Below are 15,846 nucleotides of genomic sequence, written 5' to 3'. Positions count from 1 at the left end.
GTTGTGTCCGTGATAATATCCAAATCTTCCTTAAAGACTTTTCGAAAGCCTTTTAACTTAATTTATTTAAAGAATGTTTCACACATTACCTTAAAGAGTCTCAAATTTTCCTTCACATTCATTTGGAATCTCAACAGATGGAACGATTGCGGCACCTAACATTCAATATTCGGCATCATCAACAACAGAAGCGACCTCTTACTATGACTATCATAATCAACAGCCGATGGGTGGTTAGTGTCCGTGATAATATTAATGTCCAAAACTCCAAACGATATAAAGTTCCAAGCGACTAAAGTTCGTGCCTGCGGTAACAAGAGATTAATGGGTTTTGGTATGATCTCTTACATCCAACCTTGCCAATCGCTCTTTGGCGTATTTGCCAGGTCTTAAACGGTATTCAGTTGATCAAATTATAGCCTCGAAAAAATCTTAAGAAATCTACGTTGTTCTTGAAAAAGTCTTAAGGACGTCTTAAAGAATTCCGCAATCTGAAGCGTTAATGTAGTATTGTGCCTTAGTGCCTTTGTCAGCCTTTAAAGAAGCATTGGAAAAGCTCTTAATAACCCCACGGTGTAAGGCGGTAAGGAAACATTGGGGAAATCTTTATGAAATCCACTTTTCAACGTCTTACAGAATCCTTAAGGAAGTCTCTGTGAAATTCGCATTGTTCAAGATCTTCAAGAAACCTGAAAGAATCTCGGATGAATTAAAGTGAAGAGGCCCTCAAAAAGTCCCTAGAAGATGTCTTTTGAAAAATCCACTTTATAAAACCTAAAATATGTCTTTAAAGTCTTGAAGTCTTTGAAGAGCCTTATTGTAAATAAAACACTGTAAAAATCCATGTCTTTAAAAATCCAAATGTTAAGGTTCAAAGCCTTCAAACAGTCTTTAAAAACCTGAGGCATTAAAGAATCTATCTTCTTCTTTCAAATTCGCTTGAAATCTCAACAAATGGAACGATTGAAAATCCACTTTATAAAACCTAAAATACGTCTTTAAAGTCTTGTGGTCTTTGAAGAGCCTTATTGTAAAAAATCCATGTCTTTAAAAATCCAAGTGTCAAGGTTCAAAGCCTTCAAACAGTCTTTAAAAACCTGAGGCATTAAAGAACTGGGTTGCCCTTTTCTTTTTTATTCTTTTATCAGAAGCAAGCAAGGTAAGCAGGCAAGGCGACTTATGTACTCACCCCTTAAAGGCCTGCGTACATAAGCTGCCTCGCCTGGTTGCCTTGCTTGCTTCTGATAAAAGAATAAAAAAGAAAAGGGCAGCCCAGGTCGAAATTTGCTCGGCCTCCTTTATTCTTTTATTTTTATTATGTCAAAAATGAAGCAGGAAAGCAAGGCAACCAGGCAATGTAGCTTATGTACGCAGGCCTTAAGGTCTTTGAAGAGCCTTCAAACAGTCTTTAAAGAATCTATCTTCTTCTTTCAAACTCGCTTTAAATCTCAACAATATTTGGCATCCTAAACAACAGAGTCGGCCTCTAACTATGAACATTATAATGAATAGTCGACAGAAGGTTAGTGTCCATGATAATATTAATCTCCAAACCTTTATTCTTCTCGAAGGCCTTACAATGTGCCGGTTTTAATGTTTGTAATCAACGTGGAAGAGGTGTATGTTTAACACTTTTTCACATTTTCTTTAAGACTCTGTAGCATTGATTTCTTGGAATTTTTTTCAGACCTTTGGAACGAGTTTTTAAAGAAGTTTGGAATAATTCTTTAATAAATCCCTTCCTTAAAGAGTCTACATATTTTCCTTCAAAATAATTTGGAGTGTTAACAAATGCATAGATTGCAAAATCTAACATTTAATATTCGGTATCAACAGAGGTGACCTCTAACCATGAATATTACAATAAACAACTTACACATGGTTCGTGTCTACGGTAATGACAGATTAATGGGTTTTTGTATGATCTCTTAAATCCAACCTACCAAACTTTCCTTTGTAGATTTGCCAAGTCTCAGGCTCACTTTTAAACATAAACTAAGTTTGGAGAAAATATTTTGGACCAAATCGATTGCTCCGCTTCGAGATATCGCGCGTACCATTTTAGCAAATATTTTCGAACTTTTGTGTGGGAAGTATCGGAAGAAGTGGATCTATAACCTTCTCTTAAAATATCCTCATGTTGAGGCCTTCTAGAAGTCTTTTAAAAGTCTTTTGATACCTTTGAAGAGCCTTCAGGAAGTCTTGAAAAAAGTTCATAAAGAATCTTTCAAATTCATCATCAATAAAAGAAGCGACCTCTAACTATGAACAAGATAATCAGCAGCCAAAAAAAGTTTAGTGCCCGTGATGATTACGAAGTCTTATGAAATTCTGCATGTTGAGCTCTTTAAAGACACTTCAGGAAATCCTTAAAAAATCCACGTGTTAAGGAACTTAAAGTGACTTCAAAAAGTCTTTAACAAATTCAAGTGTTAAGGAACTTAAAGAGTTCTGAAGAAGTTTTTGAAAAATTCAAGTGTTAAAAAACTTGAAGAGTCCTCAAGACGTCTTTAAAAATCCACATGTTTATTAACTTGAAAAGTCCTCAAGAAGTCTTTTAAAAATCCACAAGTTGAGGCATTTGCAAAGCCTTCAATAAGTCCGTAGAGTCTTCAAGAAGTCTCTTAAAAATTTACGAGTTGAAACCTTTGAAGAGCCTTCAAGAAGTCCTTAAAACATCCACGTGCTGAGGCCCTTGTAAAACCTTCACAAAGTCTTTTAAAAATCTAAGAGTTGAGGCCTTTAAAGAGCTTTCCAGAATTTCTAAATAATCCACGTGTAGAAATCTTCGAAGAAACTTCAAGAAATCTTTAAAAACTCCAAGAGTTGATGCTTTTGAAGACCTTTCAAGAAATTTTAAAGCAAACAACGTCGTAATGCCTTCGAAATGCCTTAAAAAGTCCTTAATAAGTCTAAGAGGCAAGGCCTTCATAAAACCTTGGCAAAATTTTTAATAAATCCGCATTCCAAGTTCGTAAAGAAGCCTTTAAGATGTCCCAAAAAAAACTCATTTTAAAAGGGGTTAAAGAAGTCTTTTAAAAATCTTTATTGCAGTCACTAACGAAGCATTAAGGAAGTCTTAAAGAGGGAAATTCACAAGGAAATGTCATTAAGAAACCCTAAATAAATCTTTAAGGTCCTAATGAAACCTCTAAGAAAATTTTAAGAAATTCTCTTTGTAAAGCCTTAAAGAAGTTTTTGAGAATTCTACGATCTGATCATTTAAATTAGTCTGAAAGAAGTGTTTTAGGAATCCACTTTGTGAGCCTTTAAAGAAGCCGTGAAGAAGTCTTTAATAAAATTACAGGGTAGTTTTATTTTACGGAGACTTTGAGGAAGCGTAGTTTAAAAGTCTTGAAGAAGGCTTTCAACAATAAACATGTGAAATCCTTAAAATTGTCTTGAAGAAGTATCTAGGAAATTCAAATTGTATGACCTTCAGGAAGTCTTAAGGAAACTTTGAATGATTCATGGCTCTCCTAAGAAATTTCGAAAAATATTTACTTCGTTTGACCTACATAAATTCTTGTTGAAATCTATAAAAAGTCCAAGTTCGTGAGACCTTAAAAAAGTCTTTAAGAAATCCACGTTGGGAGGCCTCAAAGAAGTCTTCAAGAAATCCACGTTGGGAGGCCTCAAAGAAGTTGTTAAAAGTTCAAGAATCCACGTTGAAAGGTCTAATGGAAGCCTTGAGGCAAAGGCCTTGAGAAAATCTCTTGGATATTCCCAATGTAAAGCCTTCAACAACTCTTGGAGATGTCTTGAAGAAATCCACATCGCAATGGTTTCGAAAAAGTCTTAACAATGTACGACTATCAACGGGCCTTGAAAATGGTATAACCTTAAAGAAACCCTTAAGCGAATCACATAACAAGGTTTGATATGACATAGTCGAATATACCAATGTGTGGCAAATTTACCATTGAAGTAGGTGAAATATGAGAAAGCAGACAAAAATCCATTAACGTTTTCTGTGTGGATATCTCATGTGAATTTTAATTATCACACCTTTGACACGAAACTTCTTACATTGGTAGATAATGATGTTCATAAGTCCGAAGCATTTTGCGATACTCATATTCACCAAACTCTATTCACAAATCTTTTATACGAAGTAGATGAAATATGAGAAAGCTGACAAAAATCCATAACAACTTACATTGTGGAGATATACACCATACCCTAGACACGAACCTTCCAGCGTTCGTAGATAAGGATGTGCATATATACGAACCATCTATAAAAAATATCATATTCACCTAAGTCTAGACACAAACCTTTTAGAGCCTTTTGATAACCATACGTGACAATGGAGGTCGCATTTGTTGAGAGATGTTGTCCATACTTAAAGTTACAGGTCCTCAATATGTTAACCATCAAATGGCGTATAAAAAGAATTAACATCTCTGAAACCCTTTTTAAAATAGCCATGTGACCGGAGGCAAATGAGTTGGAAGTTCTCTAAAAATCTATATTGCTTTACACTATAGACCTGGTATGCTGGTAAACGTAGGGGATGGAAGATACCAAAGCAACGGTCCTGACCGGCTTTAACATGGCAAAGCCCAGGATTTATCTTGGTCCCTCTTTCATCTCAAGTGGACACTGACCTCCCCGTGGTGTCACCTGCGGAACTGCCTTTAACGCCCGTTAAAAGTAGTGAGCTAACATGTGCCGCGCGTTCACCCATAAGAACTTTAAAAACTTGGGTTTGGGCGTCGGGTTAGCAACCCTCCCCTAGAAAAACAGCCTACTATGAAAAAAACGAAAGAAAAGAAAAACAAATCCCTCAAAAGTTGACGACCCCCGCAAACGTTTTAAGGACCATGATCTGCGAATCTGCACCTGGAATGTTCGCACTCTTTATAGAGAAGGTGCAGTTTACGCATTGGCAGATGTACTTGAAAAGTACAAGGCCGACATTACTGCCATACAGGAAATACGATGAAACGGGAAAGGCGTCACAACAACACCTAAAGGTGACGCACTGTATTATAGCTGCCATGACACAAAGCATGAGTTTGGTTGCGGATTTGTAGTTTATCAGAGGTTAAAACATCTGGTCTCCAGCTTCACCCCAGCTGTCGCCAGATCAAAGAACAAGAACTCAAATTGATCACGTTGTGATAGATGGTAGACATGCATCAAGCGTGTTGGATGTACGATCGTTCCGAGGGGCAAACATAGGCTCGGACCGCTACCTTGTTGCAGCAAAGGTACGTACCAGGTTAAACGTAGCAAACAAAGTGCGAACAGACACAAAAAGGAAGTTGGACATCGGTAAGCTGCAATCACAACAGATAGCCACAGCATATTCCACTCAACTGACCCAACTGCTTAATCACAGCACTCCTCGTCCCGACACCATATCAGGACAATGGCAAAACATTGCCCACTCCATGCAAACAGCCGCAAAATCAGTACTTGGATACCAGAGACCTCCACCAAGGAATCCATGGTATGACCAGGAGTGTCGTGCTGCTACCGAAGAGAAAAATGCGGCGTATAAGGCTACTTTACAATCAGTAGCAACGCGTAGCGCACGAGAGAGGTATCGTCTTTTCCGCAGGAAAAATAGAGAGATGGAAAATGGATGGATGGATGGAGACAGAATGAAGTCCGAAAATTCTACCAAAGAGTGAAACATCAAACTGATGGCTTTGGAACTGGCACATCCTCCTGTAGAGATCAGCAAGGTAATCTGGTAACTGATACAGATAGTGTGCTAAAGATATGGAAAGAGCATTTTTCCAGACTGTTGGTATCCAATTGTAGCGAAGTCGACGAAGATACCACAGATCCAATCCCAAAAGATGGTATTGAATGTATACCACCCGGCCAAGATGAGGTAAAGACAGGAATAAACCGGCTGAAGAATAATAAGGCAGCAGGAGCTGATGGCCTACCAGCCGAGCTGTTTAAAACCGGAGGCGACACGCTGATAAGCTGTATGCATAAGCTGTAGCTCCATCGGGCAGGAAGAACGCGTACCCGACGATTGGAACCTAAGCATCATGTGTCCCGTCCATAAGAAAGGAGATAAGACTTTATGCTCCAACTATAGGGGCATAAGTCTTCTCCCTATCGCATACAAGATAGTGTCAGGGATATTGTGCGAACGACTAAAGCCCATGGTCAACGAAATAATTGGACCATACCAATGCGGCTTTAGACCTGGCAAGTCCACCATTGTCCAGATATTTACCCTGCGCCAAATCCTGGAGAAGACCCAAGAGATGCAGATCGACACCTACCGCCTTTTTGTCGATTATAAAGCAGCCTTCGACAGCCCGCTACGTTCAAAGGTATTCCAAGCAATGTCTGAATTTGGCATCCCCGCAAAGCTCATTCGGCTTTGTAAAATGACTCTAACTGACACAAGATCTTCAGTTAAAATAGAAAAGAACCTCTCCGAAGAGTTTTTACCAAAAGAGGTTTCAGGCAAGGAGACAGCCATTCGTGTGATCTTTTCAACATCCTGTTAGAAAAGGTTATACGGCCACATGTTACTTGCTTATGCTGATGATATAGACATCATGGGACGATCAGTAAAAGAAGTAACCGACACCTTTATGAAGATCGACGGAGAATCTGCTAAAGTGGGTCTGGCGGTAAACGGCGAGAAGACCAAGCTAATGGTGTCGACGCGCAATGCGACCATTGAGATCGGACCAACTGTTAAAGTTGGTTCCTATAATTTTGAGGTAGTAAAAGACTTTGTAAACCTCGGCACCGCCGTAAACACAACAAACGACATCAGTTGTGAAATAAAAAGAAGAATTGTATTGGCCAACAGATGCTACTTTGGCTTAAGTAAGCAGTTTAAAAACAAAGCCACAACTCGTCAAACAAAAATAACGCTTTACAAAACACTGATACTACCCGTGCTGATGTATTGTTCCGAAGCCTGGGTACTTGCGCAAGCAGATAAGGCAGTGCTTGGCGTGTTTGAGAGAAAATTTCTTCGAAAGATCTACGGACCGACCTGCGTTGACGGTGAATATCGACGTCGTATGAACCACGAGCTGTATCTGCTATACAACGACATCAATATATGTAGTTAAACGTATCGAGATGCAGCGATTGCATTGGCTAGGCTATATAATAAGAATGAGCGATGATGAACTCGCTAAAAAGGCGTATAAATTCGAGGCGGTGCACGCAGAATTGGCAGGCCAAAGAATAGATGGCGCAAATAAGTGGATGATGAGATGACAAGGCGCGGTATTCCAAAAAGCGAAGCACGAAACAGAGAGAATTGGAGATCTTTTCTTAGTTCGGTCTATGGAACAAATGTTCTGTAATGGGCCAGCTAAGTAAGTAAGTATGCAGGTAAATCTTTAAAAAATCCACGCCTGTGGCATTTAAGAAGCTTATAAAAAGTCTTTGTTATTGTAGCAGCATAGAAACCTACGTAGAAGCATAGGTTTGATACTGGGTTGGCAGCCGCTGGCCGAAACACTATGGTTTCGCGTCAATCCGGTACGAAAGAACCCGCTGCCGTGGGAATGTAAAAAAAATTAAAAAAAAAGCTTTAGGAAATCCATATTGTAAGACTATACAGAATCTTCTAAGAAATTCAAGTTGTGAGGCTTAAAGGGTTTTTAGACGAAGTCTTTAAGAAAACCATCTTTAGGAAATCTACGTTATGAGGCCTTAAAATCAACTTCGAAGAATTCCTTAGAGAGCTTTAACAATATTCACAAATTCGGACTTAAATAGTTTCAAAGGGAAATTTATGAAGTAACTTTATAGGACCTTATGAAGTCTTGGAGAAGACATTAAGGAGGTCACCTTAAAAGATCTGATAGAAAAAGTTAAAGTCTAAAGTCGAACCGTTGTATATCCTTAAAAATTAAAGTTTTTCAAAAAGTTGTATGTCCTTAAGGCTGCCTTGAAGAACTATTAATGGTTTCCATATAGTAGGCTCCAAAGTAATCTTTGAATGCCTTTTCAACAATCTATGAAGTGAATTTCTCATAAAATAAAACCTACCTCCGTTACCATCGTAATATTCCGCAAATTTGTTTCTATATTTGTTTATCTATCAATTTGTATCACATGCTATATTTTTAAACATTAACATTTGTTTCTTTCCTTTCTCTCTCTCTCCCTCTTTGCAATTTTGACAGTTCAATTTTGTTGGCAAATTGTTGGGACCCAAAGGAAACTCCATGAAACGTTTACAGGAAGAGACCATGTGTAAAATGGCTGTACTAGGTCGCGGTTCAATGAGAGATCGTAAAAAGGAGGAAGAGCTACGCGGCAGCGGTGACAGTCGTTATGCACACCTATTCGAAGATTTACATGTGGAAATATCAACATTTGCTGCACCGGCGGAAGCACATGCTCGCATAGCATATGCATTGGCGGAAGTACGAAGATTTCTGGTGCCGGTAAGTTCAAACAAACATAAAACACACACACACACCAATATACATACATATATTCATGCATAACTTGTGATAAAAGTTTGTGGTTACCAGGATGCCATGTTTGTGTAATATAACAATTTATGTAACAAAAGCTTGTGACTTTTCCGTAGTAGGAACATGTGGGGGCAGAAGACCTGCTGGCAAATCACTTAAAACAAAATAATTTGCGTAATTACTTTGTTGTTGCTGTTTGTGTTGTTATAGAACAAAAAATGATGGAGTAGGTTATTAATGCAGACACATACCACACAAAACTTATTTTACTGGCAATATATGTGTGTGCCAGCCTCCATGGCTGTTTGTAGTTCGTTGGGAGTTTGTGTCATCCATCTGTGGTCGCACAAAACAGCAGCAACAACCAATGCAACTAATTGCAGTTGTTTACATTTAATTTTGTTGGGCTCCCACATACATACATGCTTGGCTAAGTACTCGTAGTTGCCAGGTCTGATGTGAAATACCAGTATCACATTGAAAGAAATATCATATTAAAGGGAAAGAATCAGGGCCCTTGTTGCTTAATATTTTATAGGATTTCCAAAGGAGTTGCCGCCTGAATGATCTTTTCAAAAAACTAATTAAAGGGGTCACATGATAAAATTACATCTTGCCTGAAAACCCTTTGGACACTTCCAAATGGTTTCATAGACGTTCTTTCCTATTTTTTCTGGCTGTTTTGTTTTAGGCCTGAGAACATAGGCTGCCTCGCCTACTATCCTGCTTCATTTCTGACATAATAAATATAAAAGAATAAAGAAGGCCGAGCAAATTTCGAACTAGGTTGCCCTTTTCTTTTTTATTCTTTTATCAGAAGCAAGGCAAGCAGCCGAGGCAGCTTATGTACCCAGGCCTTTAGTTCCTAGTAGGTAGGATATGTGAGTGTACGCAAAACCCCATATAATTCAATAAATGGCGTAGACGTTATGAACTCCGTACCTTGGATATGGTAAATAAAATTAATAATTAATTAATAGTTTTTTGTCTGCTCTCTCATATTCCACCTACCAGCATGGTAGAATTTGCCGCAGGAATGACCTTTTCAAAAAAGAAATTACCTGACACTCCTTTGGATATTTTAAAAAAGGATCCATATAAGTTCGTTTTTATTTTATCTGGTAGACTTGTATTAATTTATATTAGGTGGGATATAAGAGTGCTCGCAAAACTCCATATAATTTAATAACGCCTGTGCTTGGTGGTTTACACGTGGGATCTGTAACGTTTCGTATAGACACCATTCCACAAGAGAAGGACCTCTAACGTTTATTTTGAGTATCACCAGTCTATTGATGGATTTGATGAATGTGGATATGGGCAGATGGTTCGTGTCTATGAAAAGCCTTACCTACGAATGATATAAGGTTCGTGTCTAGGGTATGATGAATAAAATTGGCTGGAAATATCTACAAAGTATGGTTTCGTGTACTTTTACCTCCTCTCTAATATTCTACCTACTTTCAACGTGATTTTTTTTTAAAGGTGGCTTTTGTTAATAGGTTCTTTCTAGTTCCGATGAAAGTCTAACAATGTCCATAAGTTTAAAGCCTTCTCTAGAAAAATTACACACCAATTCCAACCTCATTTAAGGCATCACAAAGGTAAATTCATGGAGAGCTCTTCTGGGGTTTCTTTAACACTTCTACAAGGCTTTTGTGGGGCGTTACAAAATAGATTTTTGGCAAAGACCTTACAGACAGTTTTGGGGCCTCACAACGTAGAATTCTTTAAGATTTCTTGGGGCCCCTCAACAGGGATTTCAGGACTGTTCTGAGGCCTCACAACGTAGAATTCTTAAAGACATATTCAAGGCCCTACAAGTGGGATTCTTAAGGCGTCTTCCTGACTGATTTGAGTCCTCACAACGTGTATTTACAAAAAACTTTTCCAGGACTGATTTGAGACCTCACGACGTTGACTTCTTAAAGGCTTCTTCAGGCCGGAATCAGTAATCCCCAAGGTAGCAGAAAAGGAGGGCCTAAAAACTCCTGGAAAAGAAGTCCTCTTTTATCTGGAAGACTTTATTAATTTATAATAGATGGGATATGAGAGTGCGGGCAAAACTCCTTACTTACTTACTTAGCTGGCCCCTTACAGAACATTTGTTCCATAGACCGAACTAAGAAAAGATCTCTCCGCGCAAAACTCCATATAATTTAATAAAACCTGTGCTTGGTGGTGAACATGTGGGATCTGTAACGTTTCGTATAGACACCATTCCCCAAGAGAAGGACCTCTAACGTTTATTTTGAGTATCACAAATCTATTGAAGGATTATGTCTAGGATGAATGTGGATATGGGCAGATGATTCTTGTCTATGAAAAGCCTTATCTACGAATGATATAAGGTTCGTGTCTAGGGTATGATGAATAAGATTCATTGGAAATATCTACAAAGTATGGTTTCGTGGACTTTTACCTGCTCTCTCATATTCTACCTACTTTCAACGTGATTTTCTTAAAGGTGGCTTTTGTTAATAGGCTCTATCAAGTTCCGATAAAGTCTAACAATGTCCACAAGTTTAAAGCCTTCTTAAGAGAAATTACACACCAATTCCAACCTCATTTAAGGCATCACAAAGGTAAATTCATGGAGAGTCCTTCTGCAAGACTTTTTGGGACGTTACAAAATAGGTTTTTTACAAAGACCTTAAAAACAGTTTTGGGGCCGCACAACGTAGAATTCTTTAAGTTTTTGAATGGGCCTCTCAACAGGGATTTATTCAAGACACCTTCAGGACTGTTCTGAGGCCTCATAACGTAGAATTCTTAAAGACATATTCAAGGACCTACACGTGTGATTCTTAAGGCGTCTTCCTGACTAATTTGAGGCCTCACAAAGTGTATTTACGAAAAACTTTTCCAGGACTGATTTGAGGCCTCACGACGTTGACTTCTTAAAGGCTTATTCAGGCCGGAATCAGTAATCTCCAAGGTAGCAGAAAAGGAGGGCCTAAAAACTCCTGGAAAAGAAGTCCTATTTTATCTGGAAGACTTGTATTAATTTATAGTAGGTGGAATATGAGAGTGCGCGCAAAACTCCATAAAATTTAATAAAGGCTGTGCTAATGGTGATCACGTGGGATCTGTAACGTTTCGTATAGACGCCATTCCCCAAGAGAAGGACATCTAACGTGTATTTTGAGTATCACAAATCTATTGATGGATTGTGTCTAGGATTTGATGAATGTGGATATGAACAGATGGTTCGTGTCTATGAAAAGCCTTATCTACGAATGATATAAGGTTTGTGTCTAGGGTATGATGAATAAGATTGGCTGGAAATATCTACAATGTATGGTTTCATGGACTTTTACCTGCTCTCTCATATTCCAACTACTTTCATCGTGGATTCGCTACATTGTTCCATTCGTATATTCAACCATCGAAACGTGATTTTCTTAAAGGCGGTTTATGTTAATAGGCTCTTTCAAGTTCCGATGAAATTCTAACAATGTCCAAAAGTTTAAAGCCTTCTCAAGAGAAATTACACATCAATTCCAACCTCATTTAAGGCATCACAAAGGTAAATTCATGGAGAGTCTTTCTGGGGTTTCTTTAACACTTCTACAAGGCTTTTGTGGGGCGTTACGAAATAGGTTTTTGACAAAGACCTTAGAGACAGTTTTTAGCCTTCACAACGTAGAGTACTTTAAGATTTCTTGGGGCCTCTGAACAGGGATTTCAGGACTGTTCTGAGGCCTCAAAACGTAGAATTATTAAAGACAGATTCAAGGACCTACACGTGTGATTCTTAAGATGTCTTCCTAACTGATTTGAGTCCCACAACGTGTATTTACGAAAAACTTTTGCAGGACTGATTTGAGGCCTCACGACGTTGACTTATTAAAGGCTTCACGACTTCTTCAGGCCGGAATCAGTAATCCCCAAGGTAGCAGAAAAGGAGGGCCTAAAAACTCGTGGAAAAGAAGTCTTGTGAAGCAGTTATAATCCACTTGAAAATCATGGAGCGAAATAAAAGCAATAGCAAATGACAGATCATCCTGGCCCTATGCTCCTCAAGAGGAAAAGAAGAAGAGACATAGGTTTCTTAAAGACTTCCTTTGGGCTGGTTTCAAACCTATTTACGTGGGTGTCTTAAAGACTTCTTCTGGATTAATTAGAGGCCTCTTAATATCGATTTCTTAAAGGACTGATTTAATGTTCCACAACATCGACTTCTTAAATACCACTTTAGGGGTGATTTGAGGTTTCACAGCGTGAATTTCTTTAAGACTTATTAGAGGTTTTCCTTAAAGACTTCGTTTAGGCTCTCCTTAACGACTTCTTAGAGGCTTTTTTAAGGCCTCACAACATGGATTTCTTAAAGGCTTATTTAAGGCCTCACAACGTGGTTTTTTTAAAGTCTCCTTAGAGGCTAATTTAAGACCTCACAACGTGGATTTCTTAAGTACTTCTTAAAGTTACTTTACTTTAAGGACTCACAACATAGAGGCTAATTTAAGACCACACCGCGTTGATTTCTTATAGACGTGGGATTCTTAAGGCTTCGTAGATTTCCTAAAGACTTCCTTAAAGACTCTTTAGAGGCAGCTTTAAGTCTTCACAACGTGGATTTTCTAAATGCTTCTTGGAGGCATTTTTAATGTCTCACAATGTGGATTTCTTAAAGACTTGTTCGAGGCATCTTTAATGTCTAACAACGTATAGTTCTTAATGACTTTTAGAAGCTACTTCAAGGCCCGCAATGTGAATTTCTTTCTAAAGACTTCTTAGAGCCCTCCTAACTTGGATTTCCTTAAGGCTTCTTAGACTTGGATTTCCTAAATACTTCTCAGAGGCCTCATAACTCGGATTTCCTAAAAACTTCTCAGAGGCTTCATAACTTGGATTTCTTAAAGACTTCTCAGAGGCATCATAACTTGGATTTCCTAAAAACTTATCAGAGGCCTCATAAATTGAATTTCCTAAAGACATCTGGGAGGCTTCTTCAAGGGCTCAGAACGTGGGTTTCTTAAATATTTCTTAGAGACTTTATCACGTCCTCTGTTCACGGAAGAACATATTAATTTTCTAATAAAGATAGTGAATGTCTTGGTGAGGGTTGCGTGTGTAGAGTAAAGAGATCATTTTGTTAAATAGGGATCTACTTTTAATACAGTCCACTTGAAAAGGGTAAACATGTGGTATGCAGACCGCCTTATCATAGGAGGTCGTTAGAAGAAAATAAGATTAGAATATCCATTTCCACATGTAGTATGTCTGAGTTAGATTGCTGGAGGTAATCTGGCTGAAGGAAGATAATCATGTGTATTATGAACTCTCCATAAGAATGTATGGCAGATGTGTTCGTACACATACATATATGCACTCTCTCTCTCTCTCTCTCTTCTACACACTAGTATAAGATAGGTTAAGACATATTTTACTATTCAGTTCTTAAGAATATTTTTAGATTAAACAAATCAGTGCATGTATAGCATTTAAAAAGGAAAGAAGTGTTTTCTTTCCACGGTACTAGATCCTTGTTTACATCCTCACTACCCAGATTCTTTAGAAATATGGTTAAGGACTTAAAGAGTCATCTTATAGGCGTATTAGAGACATCTTAAAGGTCTCAAATTTTTAGAGACTTCTTCAAGGTCTCCCAGGTCTCGATTTTTAAAGACTTATTTAGGACTCACAACATGGATTTTTGGAGAGAACTTAAATATGTCTCACATAGTGGATTTCTATAAAAATTCTTAGACGCTTCCTCATGATCTCTCAGTATGGACTTCTTGATGCCCTCGCAACGTGGATTTTTAAAGACATCTTTATGGTTTCACATCGTGGATTTCTATAAAACTTCTTAGAGGTTTCCTCATGACCACTCAGTATGGACTTTTTGATGACCTCGCAACGTGGATCTTTAAGGCCTTACAAAGACACTTTAGAGGTTCATTAAAGCCTTACAAAAAGCCTTAGATTCCATAAAGTCTTCGCCAAAGATTCACGACGTGGATTTTTTACGAATTTTCGGGGCTTTTTTGATGCTTCAAGAAGACTTTCAGAAGTCTTCTTCAGATAGAAGTCGTTTCAGGGACCCTCTGTATATAAAATATCATTCACAGTTCTCTTATGGATGATTCTTACTCAAAACCATGGAACGTATAGTCGATACCATGATTAAGAGCAAGATCCCAAACGATATGCTTAAATATAAACAACATGCATACGTTAAAGGCAGATCAGTGGAAACCGCTTTACACGAGGTAGTACACCACATCGAAAACACCTTCGACAAGAAGATGTATACACTGGCAGTATGCATTGACATCGAGGGTGCTTTCAATAACGTCAGCACTGAAACCCTTATCCAATCCTTAGATAATTTTTATGTGGACCGGGCCCTTAGGAACTGGGTAAGCAATATGCTAAGGAATAGATGGATAAGTTGCGGGCTACACGACGTAACGAAACGGGATAAAGTTGGTCAGGGAACGCCACAAGGGGGGATTTTGTAACCTCTCCTGTGGGTTACTACCATAAATAGCCTACTGAGGACTTTAAACAAAGAGGGATTTGAACCAGTCTGTTATGCAGACGACGTTATAATACTTCTGAGGGGAAAGAACCCTAATTTGTTATGCAGAAGGGCCGAATCGGCCCTAAAACTTGCGTATAACTGGGCTAGACCAAGAGGTCTAAACGTAAACCCGGAAAAACAGAAATATGTCTTTTCACTAGGAAAACAAAACTAGGTCACATCGAGGAACCTGTTTTCCTTAACAAGACTATTAAGATTTCCAATAAGGTCAAATATCTGTGAGTAATCCTGGATAGGAAACTTAAATGGAAGGATCATATCCAAAAACGAGCCAACAAAGCATACAGATGTTGGTCAACCTGTAGAAGGGTCATACGCTCTAAATGGGGTCTCAATCCAAAGATGACACACTGGCTATACAAAAGCGTAGTGAGACCCATCCTAACATACGCGTCAGTAGTCTGGTGGACAGCGATGTATAAAAAATGTAATATAAAAATTTTACAAAAAGTCCAAAGAATGCCCTGCCTAGGAGTAAGTGGTGCTATGAGCACAACACCAACGAGGGCACTAGAAACTATTCTATACGTACACCCAATAGAAATTCAGATAAGGTATGAAGCTGCCGTCGCAGCCATAAGGCTGAAGGCGACAGACGAGTGGATCGAACAGGACCACGTAATTCGGACCATATACCTGAAACAATTGTAGTTGCCTCGTGTGAAACATTAATACCTGACAGAGACTCGTGGATCGGCGGGACCATAGCTGGAAAGCCTCCTGGAAACTGCTGTTATACAGACGGCTCGATGTTAGGGGGGAGGACGGGACTGGGACTTTTTATTGAAGAACCAGAGACTGAAATCTCTCTTCGGTTGCCGGATCACAATACGGTCCTTCAAGCGGAGATCAGGGCGATCACAG

General features: G+C 38.7%; 1 protein-coding gene across 7 annotated transcripts in view; it reads left to right on the top strand.

Moving 5' to 3' along the window:
* LOC141405789 (uncharacterized) overlaps positions 1-15,846 on the top strand; it is a 95,060-nt gene that overhangs the window by 67,500 nt on the left and 11,714 nt on the right. For all 7 annotated transcript variants that reach the window (XM_073990492.1, XM_073990489.1, XM_073990495.1 and 4 more), the window contains one exon: positions 8,133-8,396. In XM_073990492.1, coding sequence (XP_073846593.1) covers positions 8,133-8,396 — 264 coding nt within the window. The remainder of the gene's footprint in view (positions 1-8,132; positions 8,397-15,846) is intronic.

Source organism: Musca autumnalis, unplaced genomic scaffold (genome assembly GCF_047663935.1).
Source record: "Musca autumnalis isolate F117 unplaced genomic scaffold, ASM4766393v1 scaffold_5, whole genome shotgun sequence".
NCBI classification, from domain to species: domain Eukaryota; kingdom Metazoa; phylum Arthropoda; class Insecta; order Diptera; family Muscidae; genus Musca; species Musca autumnalis.
Note: the sequence above shows the minus strand (reverse complement) of the source record. Positions and strands in the feature narration are given on the sequence as shown.